Here is a 23,797-nt window from a genome sequence, read left to right on the forward strand (position 1 = left end):
CGTGCGTGCGTGCGTGCGTCCCGCGCAGGCCCGGAACTCGCCGGGAGGGCGGTGGGCGGGGCTTGGCGGGGGCCCGGGAGAGTTTCCGGCGGCGGCGGCGGCGGCCGTGACGCCCCGCGGCCGCGCAGCCTCCGGCACGGCAGGGGTCGCTCTCACTCACGCGCGCGGCCGCCTCCTCGCCCCGCCCCCTGGGCGGGGCCAGGCCGGGCCGTTGTCGCGGGCGCGCGAAGGGCCGGAGCGCGCCGCCCGGCGGCCGGTCCCCGAGTTCCCGCGCGGCACGGCGCGGCGCGGCGCGGGGCCATCTCTCCGGACCGCCAGGATCCCCTATCGAGCGTCTTGGGGCCGAGCCCTCCGGCCGGGGGCGGGCCGGGGCCCCGCGGAATGCGGCTGGAGGTGGGTCCCCGGGCCGGGCCGGGGACGCGGGGTCGCCGGGGAGCGGGCGGCGGCCGGGCGGGCGGGCGGCGGTGCCCTGCTGACCGGGGCCTGGGGATGGAGGGCGGGGGGTAAACGCATTCTCTGCGTTGCCATGGCGACGCGGCGCCGACTCTCCGGTCCCCAGGGCCGCCGCGGGTGCTGTCGGGAGCCGGTTGCTTGACGACGCGGAGGCGCCCTGGGAAGCCTCCCCGCCCCCTTCCTCCTCCTCTCCTTCCCCCCCCCCCCCGACCCCCCCACCGCACCAGGCCGGGGCCCCCGAGCCGCCCGCGTGAGTCAGCCGCCCGCTGACACGGCCCGCCCTGTGGACCAGCGGGGCAGAAGCTTCTGGAAGCCGGCGGGACGCCCTCTCCCCAGTCCCCTCCCCACCCGCGGGCGGCGGCCGGTGGGCTGGGCGGAGGCGGCGGGCCGGGACCGGCGCTCCAGCAGGTGCTCCCGCCCGGAAGGCCGGCCCGGCCCGGCCCGGCCCGCGCGCGCCGCGGCACAGGTCCCCGAGAGTCGCCGCGACTCCTCGGACGACACCCCGACACCCTTGCTCCCGGCTCCCCCGCGCGCGCCCCCCTCCTCCAGCCTGCCCCTCTCCCCCACCCCGGCCAACACTGGCTTCCCAGCCACGCCCGAGCTCCGCCCGCCCCACCGCCCTCCTGGGCCGGGACTGCAGGTGAGTGCTCCCCGACGGCTCCCGAGGCTGAGGTCGGGTTCGGAGCTAACCCGGACAAGGAAAACTCATTAAACTCGTCCTGCCGCACCTGGAGCTGTGGCTCAAGTGGTAGACCACTGACCTTGAGTATAGACCAGTGTGGGGGCCTCCCCCCCCCCAAAAAAAAGGAAGGAAAATATTATTGTGGTTCCTGGTAATCAAATTTACAATTTATAATTGAGGCTAAATTATAGTGCAGGAAGACGCAAATATAAATTCAAGAAGGATCTCTTTGCTCCTGGTTAAACATTTAAATGGATGTGCTAAATTAATAATTCCTGGTAGGTTTCCATGGAAACCTTAGGTGTAAAAGATCTAGTTTTACTTTATATCAGTAATGGTTTTGCTTTTTGCTCTCTTTTGTATAAACTCCTATATAGATGTGCATTACCTCATTTCTTTTTTTTTTTTTTTTGGCCAGTCTTGAAGCTCGGACTCGGCCTGAGCACCGTGCACCGTCCCTGGCTTCTTTTTGCTCAAGGCTAGCACTCTGCCACTTGAGCCACAGTGCCACTTCTGTCCGTTTTCTATATGTGTAGTGCTGGGGAATGGAACCCAGGGCTTCATGTATAGGAGGCAGGCACTCTTGCCACTAGGCCACATTCCCAGCCCGCATTACCTCATTTCTGTCAGACAAAATATTTAGGACAGTTAGAATTTTAAGAAGTAATTTATTTTTCTTAGTTGATTGTGCTAGTGCATTCCTGGAGTCCCTTGCTTGGGAGGCTGAGGCAGGAAGATTGAGAGCTTAAGGCTAGTTTGGGCTACCAAGTGAATTCTAGACCAGCCCATGATGCATGGTCAGATCTTGTCTCTAAAAACATAACCAAACACTCTCCCCCCCCCTTTAATAACAAAATCGAGTTTTTTACATGAAAACTTGTTTGTTGTTGAAGTATTCTGAATATTTGGCAGGAAGAATCTTTTGTGAGGACAAGCAAGTTAATAATAACTGAAATGCATTAACTTTTGTTGGCTTGGACTATGTTTAGTAAAGCTATATGTTATTTTTAAAAGTAAATAATGGGAGAAAGTTTATGTGTTGCTTTACTAGTAAAAGCCTCAATATATTTTTAAATGTAAAAACTTTCTTTTCTATTTAAAAAAGAATTCATTGTTCCCTAAACATCAAATTTATTGCTTGTCTTTTTTGTTTTGTTTTGTTTTGTTTTTGGCCAATCCTGGGCCTTGGACTCAGGGCCTGAGCACTGTCCCTGGCTTCCTTTTGCTCAAGGTTAGCACTCTGCCACTTGAGCCACAGTGCCACTTCTGGCCATTTTCTGTATATGTGGTGCTGGGGAATCGAACCCAGGGCTTCATGTATACGAGGCGAGCACTCTTGCCACTAGGCCATATCCCCAGCCCTGCTTGTCTTTTTTGTTTGTTTTTAGATGGGGTCTTGTGCCTTTTTTTTTGTCTTGGATGGCCTGGAACTGTGATCTCAGCCTCCTGTGTAGTAGGATGACAGGCCTATAACACTTTGCCTAGCTATTGATTGAGATGGTGAAGTGGCAGGCCGTGAACTTTAATCCATTTGATCTCTGCAAAGATTACAGATAGGAACTATTACTGTCTCCCTTATTTTCTTTAACATTCCCTATGTAGCCCAGGCTGCCTGTAACTTACTCTATAGCATGAAATAGCTTTGAACTCACCATCCTCATGCCCCTGCCTTTTAATTATTTATTTTTTCCTTATTTCTACTTTTATCTAGCTTCTGTCACTCTTTCAAGCCCAGTACTTAATTCTGGATCATCTCCCTTTTCCTGTCTCTTCCAGGGCTTTAGCTATACTCTTTAAAGTAGTTGACTTCATAGCATTTAACTTGTATATGTAAAAATGGAACCAGGTTGGCTGGGAATGTGGCCTAGCGGTAGAGTGCTCCCCTCGTATACATGAAGCCCCGGGTTCGATTCCTCAGCACTACATATATAGAAAAAGCCGCAAGTGGCGCTGTGGCTCAAGTGGTGGAGTGCTAGCTTTGAGCAAAAAGAAGCCAGGGACAGTGCTCAGGCCCTGAGTTCAAGTCTCAGGACTGGCAAAAAACAAAACAAAAAATGGAAGCAGGTAACTTAAAGGGCGGGTGGGGTTAGAATAGATGGAGGGGAAGCTGGTGGAAGGGTAACATTGATCAAGATGCAGTGTACTGCTAGGTGCTTGTGAATCATGCCTGTAATCTAGCTATAGAGGAGGATGAGGTTTTGAAGCCAGCATGGCAGAAAGTCCTTCCTACTCTTATTTTTAATTAACCCCCAGAAAGTCTGCTGTGGAGGTGAGGCTCTTTGGTTTATTTGTTTCGTTTTTGTTGCCAGTCCTGGGGCATAGACTCAGGGTCTGAGCACTGTCCCTGGCTTCTTTTTGCTCAAGGCTAGCACTGTACCTCTTGAGCCACAGCGCCACTTCCGGCGTTTTCTATATATATGGTGCTGAGGAATCGAACCCAGGGCTTCATGTATAGGAGGCGAGCACTTTACCACTAGGCCACATTCCCAGCCCCGAGGTGAGGCTCTTTGGGTAGAGTACTTGAACAGCCTTGAACAAAAAAACTAAGGAAGCGTGGGAGGTTCTGAGTTCAAGCAGCAGTACCAGCACACACACATACATACACACGTACACATAAGCACACACATATACACAGATGCATTGTATCCATAAATTGTTATAGTGAATTGAACCCCCCCCTCTTTTTTTTTTTTTTGGTTGATCGTGGGGCTTGAACTAGGGTCCTGGCGCTGTCCCTGAACTCTTTTGGTCAAGGCTAGTGCTCTACCACTTTGAGCCACAGGGCCACCTCTAGTTTTCTGGTGGTTAATTGGAGATAAGAATCTCATGTACTTTCCTTCCTGAGCTGGTTTTGAACTATGACCTTCAGATCTCAGCCTCTGAGGAGCTAGGATTACAGGTGTGAGCCACCAACCAGTGCTTGACTGAAAACCCTTTTTACAGCTATTTAAAGATAATAACACATTAAAGGAGATGAAGCAAAAGAAATTGCCTTCTAAAACTTTTGCTTTATATTTATTGGGCTTTACAGATGGGCGAGGCCTACCCCCCCCCCCCCCTTTTTTTTTTGGTAATGGCCCTGGAGCTTGAACTCTGGGCCTGAGTGCTTCCCCTGAGCTGCTTTTGCTCAAAGCTAGTGCTCTTCCACCTAAGCCACAGAACCGCTTCAGGCATTTTCTGAGTGGTTTCTTGGAGATGAGTCTCACACACTTTTCTGCCCTAGCTGGGTTCGAATCCTCAGATCTCAGCCTCCTTGAGTAGCTAGGATTACAGGTGTGAACTACAAGCACCTGGAAAGGCCTACCTTTTTTCCCCTTACTGAATGACCTTTGTTTCACATCACATTTATTGACCACGTAGTCTTTGAGAGTTGATATCGTCCCTTGTTTTTCCTCTCTCTATGAGGTCTTTGTTGACCTTATGGGCCAGAGGGCTATTCCAGTAGTGTGGTTGGGTGGTGGAACATTATAAAACATGATTGTCATAATATTGAAAAACTCAGAATTTCCTAAAACTCATTCTAGCTGTTCACTAGAATGAGTGAATTTTTATTTTATCTTATATTTTTTGTCAGTCCTGGGGCTTGAACTCAGGGCTTGGGTACTCTGCCTGAGCTGCTTTTGCTCAAGGGTAGAGTTCTACCACTTGAGTCACTGAGCCACTTCCTGCTTTCTCTGTTTATGTGGTACTGAGGAGTCGAACCCAGGGCTTTGCGCATGGTAGGCAAGCGCTCCCTCACTAAGCCACATTCTCAGCCCCATGAGTGAATTTTTTAATTAGCTTATATTAGTTATACTGGGTGTGTATGGGAATTTATATTGCATTCTAACTAATTTCACCCCTGTATCATACTCCTTATCTTTCAACCCCCTGAAAAACTGCATCTCCAACAAGGTTTCCTGTTCCATTTTCACTGTTGCAAATAATCTCCCTGGAAGGTATTCAAACGCTTTTACCTCCCCACCAGCATCAACTCTTTCCTGCAAGTTCCCGTGCCCCCGCCTGCCCCACTGTTAACCCTTCGTTTTCTCTGTGCTGCTCTCACATATACTTGGCAAGCACTCTACCACTAAGCCACATTCCCAGCTCTCACATACACTTGGAACACGTTTCAAAGTTGTTCACCCTCTTCTTCTTCCATTCTCCCTTCTCTCCCTGTGCAGTCTGTGGACCACCTGAGTGTTCAAGTATACGATGATGATATATATTTATGTATATCTGTAGGTATGTATGTCTTTTAGGTCTAACTCCCACATATGATTAAAAACACAATATTTCAGATATATTTTTTCCAGTCTTGGGGCTTGAACTCAGGGCCTGAGCACTGTCTGTGGCTTCCTTTTGCTCAAGGCTAGCACTCTGCCACTTGAGCCACAGCGCCACTTCTGGCTTTTTCTAGGTATGTGGTGCTGAGGAATTGAACCCAGGACTTCATGTATGCTAGGCAAGCACTCTACCACTAGGCCATATTCCCAGCCCCTATTTTTTTTTTTTCTTTTTGTGGCCAGTCCTGGGGCTTGAACTCAGGGCCTGAGCACTGTCCCTGGCTTCTTTTTGCTCAAGGCTAGCACTCTGCCAACTTGCGCCACAGCGCCACTTCTGGCCTTTTCTATATATGTGGTGCTGGGGAATCGAACCCAGGGCTTCATGTATAGGAGGCCAGCACTCTTGCCCTAGGCCATATTCCCAGCCCCCAGCTCCTATTTTGGATAATTTTGAGCCTAGCTTGTCTTGCTCAGTATGATGTCTTCTAGTTTCATCCATCTTCTTGCAAATGACCTGATTTCACTTTTCTTTATGACTGTAATATTCCATAGTGCGTGTATTTCATATCTTCTTTATCTGTAGAAGGAGTGAATTCTATGACATGTAAGTTACTTCTCATTTAAGACTATAACTTAACAATTTAAAAGCAATTTGAGAGCAGGATGCCAGTGGCTCATGCCTGTAATCCCAGCTACTGAAGAGGCTGAAGAGGATTGTGATTTGAAGCCAGCCCTGGCAGGAAAGTACGTGAGACTTATTTCCAATTAACCACTAGAAAACCGGAAGGGGTTCAAAGTGGTAGAGTGCTAACCTTGAGTGAAAAAGCTCAGAGATAGCCCCCATGTTCTGAGTTCAAGTCCCACGACCAACACACACACACAAAAAAAACAATTCCAGAGCTTATTAAATATGAAATTCATGAGTTCACAGATCATAAGGCTAAAATTAAGTGGGATGAACTGAGGGCTCTTGCTAACAATAACAAGGAAATAAATGTATAGGAAATGATGGAACTAGGCATTTTGTAGCCTTGAATAAGGTTGGATCAATCAAGAATCACACTGTAATACTAGTTCTTCAAGAGGCTGAGCTCTGAGGATTGTGGGTTGAAGCCAGCCTGAGCAGAAACAAACAAATCCAGTTAGCTAGCAAAAAGGTGGCAATGGAGGCATGGCTCAAGTGTGAGAGTGCCCGCTGAAAGGAAAGAAGACCAGCAAGAGGGTGAGGCCCCAGTACCAGAGAACAACACCAACACTTGGTATTAATCCTAGGGGAAAATTTTGGCCAGGGGTAGGGTATCTACAAAATTGTCCTTCTCAGATTGCTCTGACTACAAGGGAATAATAGTAGAGAAGTCAAGCAACTTCTGGAACAATTAATAAAAAAATAGGGTAGGTACCGTATATTTTTACTGGTGATACACCTTGAGAAGAGTACACAGTACATAAGTAGTGTTCCTGCTGAGAGTGTATGATCTGAATTTAGTCATAAAGAACTAATGTTCTTTTGACTAATGTTAAACTCTGGATTGGGAATGGTCTATTTATTAAACGTAGATAGTGGGTAGATTTTATTAAAAATATTAATGTCATAGGAGATGAAGGCTGTAGAGATGTTCCAAGTTAAAGAAGGCTGAAAAGACAGAACAACGAAGTACAGTACCTAACCTAATCTGGATCCTGACTTGGGTAACGGGAAAAATAAGATGTTAAAGGCCAGTATGAGCCAGCTGATACAACTGGAATATGGGAAATAGATTTTTTAAAAACAGTATTTCTGAAGTTGCTAAATCAAAGTTATGTAGAAATTTGTCCCAAGGGCTGGAGATGGGACTCAAGTGGTAGAGGACTGAGCCTAGGCCTCACGTGCTAGGCAAGTATGTTTTCTCTGAACCATGGCTCGCACTCCCACTCAGTTCTTGAGACGTACACCCTAGAGAGAGTATGTGCCAAGGGCTGTGATACGTGCACTTTGCCCTCTGAATTAGAATTTGTATAACTGCTATAGAGATGTGCAAAGGATAAAATGGTAAAATCTGAAAACTAGGAAATTAGTAAAGAGAGTGTAAGGGTGCTTAGTATCATTTTTGTGACTTTTCAGCAAGTTAGAAAGTATTGTTAGCTATTAAAAACATTTGGGGGAGGGAAATGATGTTTTAAGGATTTACTATTTATTATGTGTGGATAGTGATTATATAAGCTTTTTGTGAGCATATATTATACAAAATAATGGGGGTTTCATTAAGATACTTTCATACATGTAATCTATTTTCATCAGATTTTTAAAAGTGTTTTAGACTTTACTACAGAATTGAAGAGAAGGAGGCAGGACTATTTATGATCAGGATTTTCTTTTTTTTTTTTTAAGTTATTTTTCAGCTTGGAGGGTGGGTCACGTTTTTGCCTGGGGCAACTTCATCTTCCTATTGATGACCTTTGTAGCTGGGACCCTAGATGGGTATCATTACCAGCTTATTTACTGTGACTGCATCTGGCTAACTTTTTGCCTGGGATGTCCTTGAACTGTCCTCCTCACTGTACCTCCTGACTCTTCCTAGGGGGGTTCGAGTGTGATCATTACATCCAGCATCAAGTTTAAGTTTGAGGTTCTAGTTTGGTAAGTGAGATTGAGTGAGAAAAGTAGAATCAGTCATCTTACTGCCATGTGAAATTATGTGCCCCCCCCCCCCCTTTGGGTATTTTTTTACCCATGGTTTTACCTCTGATAACACTGTAACTGATTTTAGTACTCTGGATATTGTGTATACATGTATTGGGACTAGGGAAGTTTGGAAAGGGAATACCAAAATCGAGGGACAAAGGATAAAAAGATAAACCAATGCAACAGCAATACTTACAAAACTATATGGTGTAAACCAAACTGTACAATTCAGGAGGGGGAGGTAAATGGGGAGGGGGAGTAAGGGGAAAAATGAGGAAGGAGGTTACAAGTTGGATAAGAAATGTACTCAATACCTGACGTATAAAACTAATCCCTCTGCGCATCACTTTGACAATAAAGAAATGAAAAAAACCCTGTGATAAAGTTGTGCTCATTCAAGTTTTTTTTTTCCAGCATCTGCAAAATGGCCGATAATTTAGATGAGTTTATTGAAGATCAAAAAGCCAAACTGGCCAGAGACAAAGCAGAATTAGAAAATGATCCACCCTATATGGAAATGAAGGTTAGCAGTTTTCTTCTAACATGCTTTATTAGAATAATTTCTGGGGATTACACCACTGTAAATACAAAAACATTCCTTTTTATAAATGAATATCTTCTTTTTTATACATACAGTTTGGTTATGCTCTCATCCTGACTCTTGAGAGCCTGACTTCAGACAAGATTTCAGTGGTTTTGAGGATGGTTTTTCTTTTGTGGTGTTTTATATCTTACAGCATTTCTTCCCTCCTTTGTTGGAGCTTTAATATGTAATTATGTGCTTCATAAGATGTGGGGAGACAGTACAAAGAAATATAGAATCTATACTGTACAGATGTACTAGAAAGTTCTCATTCTATGTGAGAAAGTTAATTAGTGGATATAAAATTCTTTGAGATCTCTATTAGTGAATTCATTTGGGTAGTTTATTTTGTACTGTTTGCTTTGAAGAAGATTAATTTGTTAAAACTATTCCTGTAAACAGTGTCTAAAAAGTTTTAAAGTTATTCTCATTTTGGTGAAAGTAATTTGTCCATTTAGCAAATTCTGAGATTATGCTAGGTATTGTTAGGCCTTGAAAACACTGTGCTAATGAGATAGATATGTAATGATCTTTCATGGACTAAGTGTATGTAATAAGATATAGCAAGTGGTCTGTGCCATATGTTCTGTCGTAATAGGAATATGTATGTGGATTGCTTTGCCCAAGTGATATCTGTCTTACCTTTGTGTTAGTGTCTAATAAGATTTATCAGCATACATAATTTGGATATTCTATAATCGTGTAGTAGTTTTACCTGCATAATTACTATTTTTTGAGTGTTAAGTGTTGACAAGGCATAGGCTTAAAAGATTATATTTCATAGTAATCTATGTGATCAGTCATGCTGTTGTGATTGTCTAAATGCATAAACAGAGATGGAAAATTAAATACTGAGACTAAGGTGAAAAGAGTTAGTAGAACTAGGCATTGACCCTTGTTAACTTGACTTTTCCAGTGCTTATTTCCTGAGTCATCATACTTGGTTTTCTTCCTCCCATATAATCTGTCATGTAAATGGGTTATGCCAAGGATGCATCATTTAGTTTAGATGTATCATATACATTTAGTTTACTTATATCCCTGTGAGGGCTGGGGATGTGGCTTAGTGGTAGGGTGCTTGCCTAGCATGCACGAAGCCCTGGGTTCGATTCCTCAGCACCACATAATCAGAAAAAGCCAGAAGTGGTGCTGTGGCTCAAGAGGTAGAGTGCTAGCCTTGAGCAGAAAGAAACCAGGGACAGTGCTTAGGCTCTGAGTCCAAGCCCCAGGACTGGCAAACAACAACAACAACAACAAAAACAACAAAAAAAATCCCTGTGAAGTAAAGGCCATTAAAAAACATAGACCAAGGAAGTAAAATTCAAGGGAGTTGAATAATTTATCCAGGTAGACACAGGAGGTAGGTTCAGGACTATAACCTTCATCTAGTTCCAAAGTCTGTGCTCTTAATTCCTATAGTAATGCAGGCTAGCATGCAATGTTTGGAGTTACATAGTTTAGTATGTAGCTTTAAATATGTTTATTGTAACCTCAAATAGTAATCTTTTAAAAGTGTCAGTTCAAGATCATCTGCTCATTGAAGCCTTACAGTCTTTTTTCCAGCATTTCTGGGCTTACCAACCTTACTCTACTTTTTTCCCATAGCTCCTGCCCTGTTCCCTCTTTTCATATCACATAATTTATGTATCATGTTTGTTGTTATGTCTCACCAACAGTTTTTAAGCCTTATGATGGCATAGTTTTTACATATTCTTTTACTGATTAATGTAGAATTCACTTGTTGATAAGTACATAAATTAAATATTAGAATATTTATTACAATATATAACTTTGCTTGCATAGTATCTCAAATCTTATATTTAAATCTCTGCTATTAAGTATCATGTAATCTTGTGAAGCTGTTTAATGTTTTGATTAATTGTTTAATGTTTTTGATTAATTTTGTGTAGTTCCTTGCCCCTAATTTATAAACATTACGTCTCTTTCAGAGAAAGCCTTCAGAGAAGCTTGCTGAAAATAGTAAAATATTAGTTACCATGGCTAAAGAAAACATACCACCAAACAGTCAACAGACCAAGGGGTCCTTAGGTATGTTATGAGATATGCTGTACTGACTGTAAGATATCTTCAGTAGGTCCTTGTGAAGGAAATTTGTCTTTGTTAGAAGAAAACATTTGAAATTCTAAATCTTTACTTTCTGGAATCATTCATGAGACAATATGGATTGCATATGAAACAACATGAGGAGAACCTTGTGCTTATTTTATTAGTATTACCTTAGATAAGATTAAAAAAAAAATCAAAGCTGGGTGCCAGGGGTTCATGCCTAGCTAGAGGAGGCTAAAACTTGAAGAATTGTGGTTTGAAGTCGGCCTGGGCAGAAAAATCTGAAACATTTTCTTTTCTAATCAACTAGCAAAATACCCAGGCTGGAGATGTGGCTCAAGTGATAGATTGCTTTGAGTAGGCAAGCCAAGCAGCGCCAGCTAGGCTCGAGTTCAAAGGGCTAGGCTTCTAAGGTCAAGATTTGGTTCTAGCAAAAAAATATGTGTAGAAATCATGGAAAGGTTGAAAATTAGGGGCTGGGAATATGGCCTAGTGGTAGAGTGCTTGCCTTGTATGCATGAAGCCCTAGGTTTGATTCCTCAGCACCACATACATAGAAAATGGCCAGAAGTGGAGCTGTGGCTCAAGTGGCAGAGTGCTAGCCTTGAGCAAAAAGAAGCCAGGGACAGTGCTCAGGCCCTGAGTCCAAGGCCCAGGACTGGCAAAAACAACAACAACAACAAAAAACTAATTAGAAAGTCTGAATGGAATGTGTTTGTATATTGAAGAAAATGGTGGACTTTTGTTTCAATCTAATATACTTAAAAGATGTAAAACATTTGATTAAGGATCATAATGTATAGATAATTGTATTATTAATGATAAAGGTATAAAAATTAATATTATTCCCAACCACTTAGGAGGGTTGCAATTTGAGCAACCCTTATTTGGGCAAATAAACAAGCAAACAGAAAAACAAAACAAGACACAGACGCTAATGAGACTTCACACACACACAAAAAAATAGGCTGGGCACAATGGCGTATACCTGTCATCCCAGCTACATGGTAGGGGTAGGTAGGAAGATCTTAGTCCAGGCTTGCTCTAGGCAACCAAAGTGAGACGTTACCTGAGAAATAAAGCTAAAAAGGGAGGGGGGATGGCTGTAGTACCACATAAATTAAAAACAATACTAGAGTCATATTGATTTGTGATAGTTTTAGTATGCAAGTATTTGGACACTTTTTTTTTTAACCATTTTGACCTGTTGGTAGGTATAATTTTTAAGAAAATGTGAATAGTTTTAAGATGCATTTTGGGAATCATTGATGGTGGCTAAAACTTTAACAAAGAAGTAAAGCCAAATATGATTCAAAAATTGTTTCTGTTTGACTCAAACTATTCTCATCTGGACTATTTTATAGCTCATTTGGCAAAATCTCTTCTAGTTAAGTCCAATTCTGTGTCTCTTGTATGTTAACACCTACATAGCTGAATTTGGGTGGAGAAAACATATACATATATACATATATGCACACGCATGTGTATATATATAGACATGTATACACATGTAATACATGTGCATATGTATATGCATGTATAAACGGTATATGTGTATTATAGCATATAGTACATTTATAGTATATTTAAGTCAAGGTACTTTTCTTGAAATAGAATTTTTATTCAAGTAGTTACTACTAACCTCAAATGGGCCCTGATGCTGCTGGAAATTCTCCATTGGTCTAATTTGTATCCTACCACACTATTGCCTTGTCTCTAAACCTACCACACCACCCTTCCTAATGGTTTCGCTTTCTATATTACGGGACAGTAGAAGCACCTAGAATTTGCCTATCTCATATCCTTCCATGTTTTGTCCAATCCACATTTGTAGCTACTTATTATGCCTTCCCTCCTATAGGTGAATTGTCTTTTATCTCAACCCTCTACTTATACTCTTTTACTCAAAATATTTCATCAATTTTTCTTCTCACCTAACAATATTTTCCCTCACTAATAACATCATTTATACCCTAATACAAATACTGCTGTAAGGTATCATCTATCTTCTAAAAAGATAAAATCCTTTATATTCTGCAAGTTACTGCCAGTTCTTTTTTATTGCAAAACTTAAAAAATTTTTGTCTATATTTACTGCCTCCAGTTTTTTTTCACTTCAACTACTATTTATTTATTTAATGCCAGTACTGGGGTTTGAGCTTAGGGCCTGGGCACTGTACCTCAGCCTCTTTTGACACTCTACCAGTTGAGCCACAGCTCTACTTCTGGCTTTTTGGTGGTCTCACAGACCTTCTTGCTCAGGCTGGCTTTGAACCATGATCCTCAGATCTCAGCCTCTCGAGTAGCTAGGCTTAGAGGTGTGGGGCACTGGTGCCCAGCTTCATCTCCCTTAATTCAGCTATGTATCAAGCTGCTTACTGCTAACCCACAGATGTTTCACGATCATTCATATCATACCCTAATAGAGTTAAATTGTAATGGTTAATTCTTAAATCTCATCTTTTCAACCTTTCTTATTAGCATATAGTTACTTCCTTCTTGAATGAAGTGTTCTACTCTTGGTTTTCAGGACTGCTCTTGTTTTTTCTACATAAAGGTAGAAAACACCTGGCAGGGTGGAAAAAATGTGCAACTGTGGAACTCTTCTTAAATTAAGTTACTTCCATCATCCGATGTGCCCGATGCTGCCCAAATTCACATCATATCACACTGTCTTAATACATTGTCTTCTCTCTCAAAGCCATCGTACAAACCCTCCCTAGTGTTTTTTTTTTTTTCTATTTTATTCAAGTACTCTTTCTACTGTTTTTCTCTTCCTGTGTAGAAAACAACAGAGTAAGCCTGGAATTGCCTATCCTTAGAAAGGTCTGCTTGCAAGCTTGGCCTGTGCCTGGAATTTAGCAAATAAACAGTTTCCTATATTGTAATAAAAGTCGGCTTACATGACAAGGATGTTTTATCATGCCCCAAACTGTCTGAACAGATCATATGATTTATGTTGGATACTTACTTCTGGAGAGTCCAGAATTTTGGCACGTGCTAGTCAGAGGTGATCAGTTCTTGGTACAGTCTTCAGCATTTGTTGTGCCCTGTATGATTCCATTGGGGAAGACCTTGTGGAAATTCCTATCTCGATGCTTTTGGACTTTGCCTAGCATGCTTTTTCTTGTTAAGTTTGCCTTTATAAGCTGTAACTGTGGTGGTAACAATGACTCAGTTATTGCATCTTGCTTGAGTAATGGCCGGTCATCAGGCCTGTGGGTGGTCTTGGGGGACACTTGACATACTCTTGTTTCTTTTCTTTCTTTCTCTCCCCCCCTCCCCCTAGCTGCTTCACCTCTAAGCTTAGGTACTTAAGGAATTCGTCTTCTGTATCTAACCTCCTTAGGTGTTTTTTAAATGATCAATTCTAGAATTCTCTCCTTAAATCAGAATGCTATCGATCAACATTTGAAGTTTCAAAATTAACTAGATTCATTTTACCTTTCGGGCTTTGAAGTCATCACTTTGGAACTCTGCAAAGCAAATATTACAGTATCAAAGTAAGGTAAAGAGATTTACTTGTTACTGGGAGTTAGATTATTATTACCATTTTAACTTTTTGACAATCTGAGCAATACTCATGGTGTGCTTGCTAAGCAGGCACTTTACTACTTGAGCCATGCCTCTAACTCTTTTTTTTTGCCAGTCCTGGGGCTTGAACTCAGGGCCTGAGCACTGTCCAGTGACACTTCTGGCCGTTTTCTGTATATGTGGTGCTGGGGAATCGAACCCAGGGCCTCATGTATACGAGGCAAGCTCTCTTGCCACTAGGCCATATCCCCAGCCCCATGCCTCTAACTCTTTTTTTTTTTTTTTTGGGCCAGTCCTGGGCCTTGGACTCAGGGCCTGAGCACTGTCCCTGGCTTCTTCCCTCTCAAGGCTAGCACTCTGCCACTTGAGCCACAGCCACTTGAGCCGCTTCTGGCCGTTTTCTGTATATGTGGTGCTGGGGAATCGAACCTAGGGCCTCATGTATCCGAGGCAGGCACTCTTGCCACTAGGCTATATCCCCAGCCCGACGCCTCTAACTCTTTTTTTTTTTTTTGGCCAGTCCTGGGCCTTGGACTCAGGGCCTGAGCACTGTCCCTGGCTTCTTCCCGCTCAAGGCTAGCACTCTGCCACTTGAGCCACAGCGCCGCTTCTGGCCGTTTTCTGTATATGTGGTGCTGGGCACTCTTGCCACTAGGCTATATCCCCAGCCCTCTAACTCTTGAATACAGTCTTGAATTGATGCTTGTGGGGCTGGGAATATGGCCTAGTGGTTGAGTGCTTGCCTCCTATACACGAAGCCCTGGGTTCGATTCCTCAGCACCATATATATTAGAAAAGGCCGGAAGTGGCACTGTGGCTCAAGTAGTAGAGTGCTAGCCTTGAGCAAAAAGAAGCCAGAGACAGTGCTCAGGCCCTGAGTCCCAAGGCCCAGGACTGGCCCCCCCCCAAAAAAAATGAAAAGAAACTGAATTGATGCCTGGGCTGGCTGGAGTCTTGATTCCCCGATTTACATTTCCATGCCCTACTTTTTATTGCTTGAGTTGGAATTTCTCAAATATTGTCTGGATTGTTCTTGAGCTTCTTTCCCCCCAAATTCCACCTCCGCAGAACCTAGGATTATAAGTGTGGTCAGTGTACCTGGCTTTTTAAAATTTATTTCCTGTTTTTATTAGATGAGGTCTCACTGTGTAGCTCATGTTGGCTTCAACTTGCCACCTTCACAGCTTCAGCTTTCCAGGTGCTGGAATTATGGACATGAACATCTTTAGCTGGTTGACTGTTAAAAACTGTTTTTTCATGGTCATCTGTGATGGTGTGTGCCTTAAATGTCAATTACGTGGGAGGCAGAAGTCAGATTCATCAGGGGGAAAATATTAGGAAGACCCCCATCTCAACAGACAAGCTGAGTGTAGTGTTGGGTGTTCCTATTCCCAGGTAGGTCGGAGGTGTAGGTAGAAAAATCACAATTGGAGGCCAGCCCTAACCAAAGATGTGCCTCTATCTGAAAAATGAAGCAAAAAAGCTAGGAGATTAAGTGATGGAGTATTTGCCCCGGAAGTGCAAGGCCCTGGCAAGACAAAAATCAAAAATTGAAAAATTCATTTTGAATGTATTTATTCTCATAATGAAATTTGGAAAAGAATTATTAGGAAGAAAAATTACATTGTAATTTAAAAATCTAAGAAAAGAACAGCATCAGAATGTCATATTGAAGAGCTCTAAAGTTTAAGGTTGACCAAAGATTAAGGCAAACATTTCAGTTAATAAAAACATTTTAGAAAATACATATAAGGAAATTTCCCCTAATCCTTGTTCTCTTAATTATTCCTTTTAATAATTTAGTCTTAAGTTTATTTTGTTAAAAATAAGATCCCTAGTACTCTTCTAATTTTTTACTTAATTTGAGCTGAGCCATATGGGTTCTTGTTACTACAGGAGAGTACAGTGTTCTTCTCAAAGCAGTCACATCTTCGTAAATTAGCTGCTATGTAAAGGCTTACTGTTATTTCTTGTCATTTTTTTCTTCTGATTTTGTGAAATACTTGATTAGGTAGTACTGAAGCAATTCTATGCTAATTTGTTTTATGGGCTTATTATGGGGAGTATTTTATTCGAAGATTAATTTTAAAAAAGATTGTATTCTTTAGTTTATACTACTTTAACTCAAGACTTTTTAGAAATAAAGTGCTTTTAGTTATTGGTCTGAGGCATTTTATTATAGCTTCAGAGATGTTTACTTGAGGTGACATCACTTCAAATGATCCTAAAATGGCATGAATGCTTTACTTGTTGCTGGAACCATTTTAAGACTGAGCTGAATGAGTAAGTTTCACTATGTTTCTTAGTGTACTAAGTCAGTTAAAATGTGATTTTGATATTTAGTCAAATAGAAAAATTATTCCCTACAGTTCTTATTTTAAAATTTTCATTATTTTTGGCAGCAGTGGAGTTTGAAATCAGGGCTTCATATATGCTATGTAGGCACTCCATAACTTTAGCCCTTGTAATTTTATTTTCATGGGTTGTGTCCAGTTCTACAAAATTTTGGTACCACTTTACAAAAATATGTATTTGAGATATTTTATTCTGCCTAGCCAGCTGGCAGTGAAAAGGGAATCCTGGATGAGGGGGGAAGGATTAAAGAAAAGGAAAAATACAAGACAAGAGAAAAAAGACAAGAGGCAAAGATGGGGTACGGGAGGTCTGCATCTCGAGATTTTAACTCAAGACTGCAGCCATGTGTATTCTTAAATTCCAGTTTATATGCAGTTTGACAACCAGGAAATAGCATAGGATTAACTAAGGTTTAAGAAAACAGGAAGGACCTGAAATTGGTAAATAACAACAGACAGTAAAACAAGATATGGTTGAATGGTTTACATAAAACAGACTCTTGTGGACATAATAAAACATCTCAGGATTAGTACTGTCCTTCAAGTAAACCATGTCCTTGCATGTCCTTGAGATAACAACATAGCCAGAGGTTAGGATGAACTTTGTTGTTGGCTCCCTAAGCTGTGACCTTGCACACCCTTGAGAGTAAGCCAGAAGTCAGGGTGAATTTCGCTTTTGGCTCTCTACATTTTATGTAAAACTTATGATTATCATTAAAAGAGGACGCATTTGATATATGGTTTCAGGTCTATTAAAACAGTTGCTACAGCTTGAATTAATACTAGAAATCCAAGTACTCTCTCTTTTTTTTTTTTCTTCTGCTGGTCTTGGAGCTTGAATTCACAGCCTGGATGCTGCCTCTGAGCTTCTTTGCTAAAGACTAGCACTCTAGCACTTTGAGTCACAGTTCTACTTCCAGCTTTTTTTTTTTTGGCCAGTCCTGGGCTTTGGACTCAGGGCCTGAGCACTGTCCCTGGCTTCTTCCCGCTCAAGGCTAGCACTCTGCCACTTGAGCCACAGCGCTGCTTCTGGCCGTTTTCTGTATATGTGGTGCTGGGGAACCGAACCTAGGGCCTCATGTATCCGAGGCAGGCACTCTTGCCACTAGGCTATATCCCCAGCCCCTACTTCCAGCTTTTTGATGATACATTGGAGGTAAGAGCCTCATGGACTTTCTTGCCCAGTCTGGCTCGAACTAGGGTCCTCAGGCCTTAGCCTCTTGCATAGTTAAGATTCCAGATGTGAGCCACTGGCAGATGGCCCAAGTATACTTGATAACTAAAACATTATATGAACAATAATTCATAATGTGATCCATTGATCACATTTTCCCCATTCTTCTGTATAAATGTGAAGTATAATTAAAATAGATTATAAAAGCCACCTTAAATATAGGATATTTCAGAAAGTTGTAAATTGCTGGTTTCATCCTAGGAGAGCTGAGCCTATTAGGAGGTACTTTTGTATCCTTGTTTTTTTCTCCTTGAATGTCCATTGTGACCTTATATAACTAGGTGTGTAGTAACTAGTTACTGTTAGGTTTTTAAAGTAGGTAGCCGGTAAAGGAGAACGCCACGCGGTATTCAGGCAAGAGAGAAAGTTTAGTACCAAACTGCTGGCCTGTGGCCAAAATGATCCATGGCCGGAGAGAAGGGAGAGAGAGAGACCCCCACCCAGCCCTGCCTTACATCTAGGGCAGGGGCAAGGGGTGTGGCCAGGTGGACTAGGATGTGACCTCAGGGAAAGGGGAGGTAACTGCCTCCAGGTCTGCAGGTTACCCAGGTAACTGGGTGGAGACTTAGTGAGGTGGGGGCATCTGCATGGAGCCCTCAGGGAGAGGACCTTACAGTTACTAATTGTCATGCTTCCTCTCTGGGCAGTCACACTTCCAAAGTGAAAAACCAAGATGAGTGTGTTTTTTTCCTCCCTTTCTCATTCTTCTTTTGCATTCAGTTATATATTGGTTTCCACATTTATTTGATCTATTTTTTGTGTACAGGTTGTATACCAGACATTATAAAAGTGGAGAAAGCATTGACCTTGTCCTCTTGAATCTTGTATTTGTTTCAAATGTGTTACTCTGTTCTGAATGTGAGGATAAAAACTATTTTTCTCCTTAGGCTTAAATTCTTAGCTCAAGCCCTTAAAACAAGCATGTGATTCCTTTGTGAGGAAAGAGTTCCTCCCCAGGATGATAGAAAATTCCATACAGTGGGAATGCTTTCCAGTCTTTTGAAGTGAGTGAGGAGCTGTGTCCCGTTCCCCCCCCCCCCCCCCCCCCCCCCCGTGGTTTGTCACCAAAGAATTGAATGAGCCAGAAGTATTTATCAGCACAGTCCCACAGTGCTTACTGAGGAAAGCCAGATTTTAGTTCTGTAAATATCAGTAGACTTGCATTTATGTTTTTGACTTTGGGTCTCTCCCACCGAAACATTTCAGTGATATAATAAAGCAGTAATATGACACATACACAATAGGTTCCCATGGTCTGCTGCATCACAAGGCACAAAAATGGTCATTTTTATTAACTAGTCAGTTATTTTGTCTGTGATGCTTGTAAGTAGCTACAGAATTTTTATTGTGTTTAGATAATTTGATTTTTGTGGTCCTTTATCTTTTTTTTTTTTCCTCCTGGTACTGGAACCTTTGAAATCAGGGCCTTGAGCCTGCTAAGTTTGTTTGCTTAGTTGATGCTCTATTACTTGAGTCACACATTCAGTGCAGAAATGTTTCTGGTTAGTTGAGATGAAATTTCACACACTTCCCTGGGCTGACATTGAATCTCAGGTCTCCACATCTCAGCATCCTGAGTAGCTGGGACATAGGCAGGAGCCACCAGTGCTTATAATCTAATTTTATTTTTGCTGGTCCTGAAGCTTGAACTTAGGGCCTGTGTGCTGTCCCTGACCTTTTGTACTCGAGGCAAGTGCTCTACCACTTTGAGCCACATTGCCACTTCTGGTTTTCTGGTGGTTAATTGGAGATAAGAGTCTCACAGGCTTTTGTGCCTGGGCTGGCTTTCACCATCCTTAGATTTTAGCCTCCTGAGTAGCTAGGATTACAGGCGTGAGCCACCAATCCCTGGCTTGTAATCTAATTTTCTTTGTAACAATTCTGTTTAAGTATTGTGTGTATCATGAAGTTTACCATAAAATGTGTAGTTCATTTATGTATTTATAATTTAATTGTCAGCATCCCAAAATATCATTTAACTTGTGAGTTCTATGTGAAGAACAGCTATTGAAAATTGAGTTTTCTTGAACAAATTACATCCATTTTACAGAGTTTCTGTTTGGGATGTTGAAAAAAAATTTGGAATTGGATTGTGAATATAGATACTTAATGCCACTGAATTGCATCCCTAAAAGATGGAAATGGAAAATTTCATATTGTGCCACTATAAAAACGTTAACCATTGGGCTGGGAATATGGCCTAGCAGCAAGAGTGCTTGCCTCCTACACATGAAGCTCTTGGTTCGATTCCCCAGTACCACATATATGGAAAACGGCCAGAAGGGGCGCTGTAGCTCAGGTGGCAGAGTTCTAGCCTTGAGCAGGAAGAAGCCAGGGACAGTGCTCAGGCCCTGAGTCCAAGACGCAGGACTGGCCAAAAAAAAAAAGTTAACTATTATGTAAAATCATTATACACAGTTGAACTTTAAATTCTTTGGTAATTTAATTTTAAAAGCACATAGCTTTAGTATTTTTTCTCAGAAACATGTAGCAAAGATTACTAAAGACAAGAATTGAAAATGGACACAAAGTTGTTGTAGGTGCTTGTTTTGTAGAAATGGAAGTAAAATTAAGCAAAAGAGTGAGGTAATGTTTTCTTTTGTTTTGCTATCTTGAAAACAAGCTTCTAGGCAATGTCTAGATAGAGAAGTAAATTCAACACACACATGAGTGTATATCAAAGGATACAAAATTATTTGCTTATAAATGCATAGAGAAATTTCTGGAAGGAGATAAACACAATAATGTTCTGTGCAAGAGAACAGGTTGGCTAGGGCTCATGGATGAGAATGACATTTGCCTTTTATGAGTATGTATCAGAACATTGTAAATCTGAAACTTTTCCTGATCCCAGTCTCAGAATCATACAACTCTGTTCCTTTGTACTGTGCTTTACTATCTAACAGAATTTCAATGAAAGTGGTTTGAAAATGAACTCTGTTATTTAATAAAGTTGTTTCCTATGTAGGAATTGACTATGGATTAAGTTTGCCCCTTGGGGAAGACTATGAACGTAAGAAACATAAATTAAAAGAAGAATTGCGTCAAGATTATAGACGTTATCTTACTCAGGTAATAAGTTGTAATGATAAATTGTGTCTTACCCTTCAGCATGCATTTCCTAAATTCATAATATTAGATACGTGTGTTAATTTTCTATGATATCTAGCAAAGTCACATAGCTAACGTTGAGTTGCATAATTGACATTGGTAAGAAAAAAACGGTGCTGATAACTGGTGCCATTAAATAGCAGACTTTTCCTGGGGCTTTGATTCACTGGTAGACTGTGTGCTTAGCCTGTGTACAGCCCTAGCTTTGATTCTCAAATGGGGTGGATGAGTAGGATGTAGTCAGTGACAACAGACTTGCGACATTTGACGTAGGGAGTTGGTCCTAATGTTAAGTGATTGTTAAATTCTGATTGTCCCATGTTTTCTGTAGAGTTATCGATGTTTGATTATGATTGCTCATACTTCTACTTTACCAACCATGTATTAAAATGGCATGTAGAATTCTAGCTGATTATTTTCTTATGAGCTAGTAGGCTTTTTACATTTCATTGAGCACGTTTAGTAACTACGGATACTTTTTTGTTGTTGCTTGAGAACTACCTTAGAGAAGATGTAGTTTAAAGGAGCAAAGATTTCTTTTGGCTCACAGTTTCAGAGGTTTCACTGTAGTTGGCTGGCCCTGTGGCCAGGTGATGTAGCAGAGAAGGCTGCTCATTCTACGGCAGATCGGAAGCAGAAAAGCTAGACAGGGAAGGGCAAGGGATGAGGTAGGTGTATCCATCCCCTGAGGATGCTTTGCCTGTGATTTATTTCCAGCACGTCCCAGAAGAGTGCCACAAGTTGGGCCAAGGCTTCTATGCATAAACCTGTGGGTTTCATATTCAAACCATAACAACTATCAAAGTTTTTGCTTTGTAATTTAATGTTTTATATAGCAGAACATAGCAAACAATTATGTTAGGTAATTTTATTGAAATTATTTAATAGAGGTTTATTATACATTTCAGAATATGGATTACTTTTCAGGTTTTAAAAATAGTCATGATGTTTCTAGACATCCAAGATATTCTTTAGTTTTTCCATTGCTATATTATGTTTGTATCAAATGCACAAATGGTCTCTTATTTATTGTAATTTACACATGGACTTTGACTGAATATATTTTTTCAATGGTCTGTTTTTCTTGACTTTAGGGCATTACCCAAGCAAAAAGAAAGGTAGGGTTACCTTAAAATTGTTTTCATTTAGTTTAGTTTTTTTTAAAAAAATGTAGTTTTCAATCATTTGCACATATGATTCAACCAATTAGAAAAATAGTTCCATTTGTTTCTGAGAGTTATGAATGGTAGCACCTTGTATCTTTGCTTTTATCAAAATGGTAAACTATGCATGATAATTTTCCATCCGTTCAATCATTATTTTTGATTCCTGTTTTGTATTTGTTTTTGTTGCTTTCTTATGCTTCTTATTAATATTCTGCAAATGTTTTCAATATGATTTTTGCTCACCATGTTATGCTAATCACAAGATGTTTGAAAATAATCAAGATATTTGAAAATATTTTGAACTGTTATGTTGTCAGGACATGGATTACTTGGTAGTTTTGTGGCAGTCTGTCAATTGTGTTTATAAGTTTACACTGGAAAGCAAATTTTTGCCAAGCACTTTTGTAAATACTGTAAATATTGGAAAACATGGAAATGAATCAGGAAGTATGGGTCCTTCAAGGAGCTGAGAATACAGCTGTGGGCATAGTACAATACTCATATAATTTGGATAGCTAATAGCAAGAAATGTACAGTGAGATAAGACTAGAATAGTTGAGAGTGTTACTTTTGTAAGGCATTACAGGACAGGTAGAATTGATGACAGAGTCATCATTGGGCAAAATTGGAGAAAACTTTTCACCTGTAGATTGTAGGCTGAAAGAAGGACTTGGAGACTAGATTTTAGGTTTGTATGCATGAAATGTGCCAGGTTTACCAACCTGACTAAATCAGATGATTCTTCTTGAGAGTAGTGAGAAATAGTACTGTAGACGGATCAGACTAGAAAACAGTTTTTAATTTATGTTTGATAGGGAGTGTTGAAACTATTTTCTGTAAATAGCCTGTGAGGAGCCCAATAACTGCATTTTATGACTAATTGCTTCTACTTGTTTGAGATTCTCATCTCACTGTCTTAAATTGCCGTTGTGGCTTCTTCACTGCTCCTGTTGCATAATTCACAGTCCATTTTCTATACTACAGTGAAGAATGATACTATCATTCTGAAAGTTCTCAAAGACCAAAGAAAGACAAGCCAATTTAGTATTGCACAAGTGTTTTATTAGACACACAGAGAAGTGTGTCTTGGGCAGCAGCAAGATACTGTGGCCCGTCCTGGGGACTGTTATACGACATAGGGTAACAGTGGCCAACTGAAGTATACCTAGGCTTTCTCAAAAATGATGACAAAGGGCAGGTCAGATAAGAGACAGCCTGGGCTTTGGTGGCCAGCACAGCACATTGGGCTTACTACTTTAATAACTTGGTCTCTTAGGACTTGAGATGCATGCCAGGGTCACCTGGGGGGCAGACTGTTGGTTACAACCAGGAAGACTATGGTTAGCTTACACTGGATCCCCACAGGAGGCCTAGAAAGAAAGTGAGAGACAAGGAAGCACAAATCTTTACATTTAAAGGAATCTCAAGAGGGGGTGTGTGTGGGTCTGTGTGGGTGTGTGTTTAATGGATTCCTTAAAGTGACAGTAACGGTCTGGAAGATAGCTAAGAAGGTGGGAATTGAGAGGCAAACCAAAGAAAAAGAAAAATACACTGAATGTGGAGAGATGGCTATAGGTTCTTGTGTGTAGTTTCCAATTCCATTTCTTAGTTGTTTTTTGGCTTCTAGACTTTAAGATGTCATGGATACTTAAATTAATAAAAGAATTTCACTAAAAGAAATAGCCT

General features: G+C 41.3%; 1 protein-coding gene across 9 annotated transcripts in view; it reads left to right on the forward strand.

Moving 5' to 3' along the window:
• The first annotated feature begins 350 nt into the window (after positions 1 to 350).
• The window catches only part of Cspp1 (centrosome and spindle pole associated protein 1), a 102,270-nt gene continuing 78,823 nt past the window's right edge, over positions 351 to 23,797 (forward strand). For 7 of the 9 annotated variants that reach the window (XR_007212788.1, XM_048358703.1, XM_048358705.1 and 4 more), the window contains exons 1-5: positions 351 to 393; positions 8,477 to 8,585; positions 10,595 to 10,694; positions 20,803 to 20,906; positions 22,040 to 22,063. Coding sequence is in view for 8 of the 9 variants with exons in the window: in XM_048358703.1 (XP_048214660.1) it covers positions 8,487 to 8,585; positions 10,595 to 10,694; positions 20,803 to 20,906; positions 22,040 to 22,063 (327 nt within the window). In the remaining variant the exon portion in view is untranslated. Of the gene's footprint in view, positions 394 to 1,074; positions 1,094 to 8,476; positions 8,586 to 10,594; positions 10,695 to 20,802; positions 20,907 to 22,039; positions 22,064 to 23,797 lie in introns of those variants that run through there. The other 2 variants (XM_048358709.1, XM_048358704.1) reach the window with 2 other exon arrangements.

This window comes from Perognathus longimembris, chromosome 12 (genome assembly GCF_023159225.1).
Source record: "Perognathus longimembris pacificus isolate PPM17 chromosome 12, ASM2315922v1, whole genome shotgun sequence".
Taxonomy (NCBI): domain Eukaryota; kingdom Metazoa; phylum Chordata; class Mammalia; order Rodentia; family Heteromyidae; genus Perognathus; species Perognathus longimembris.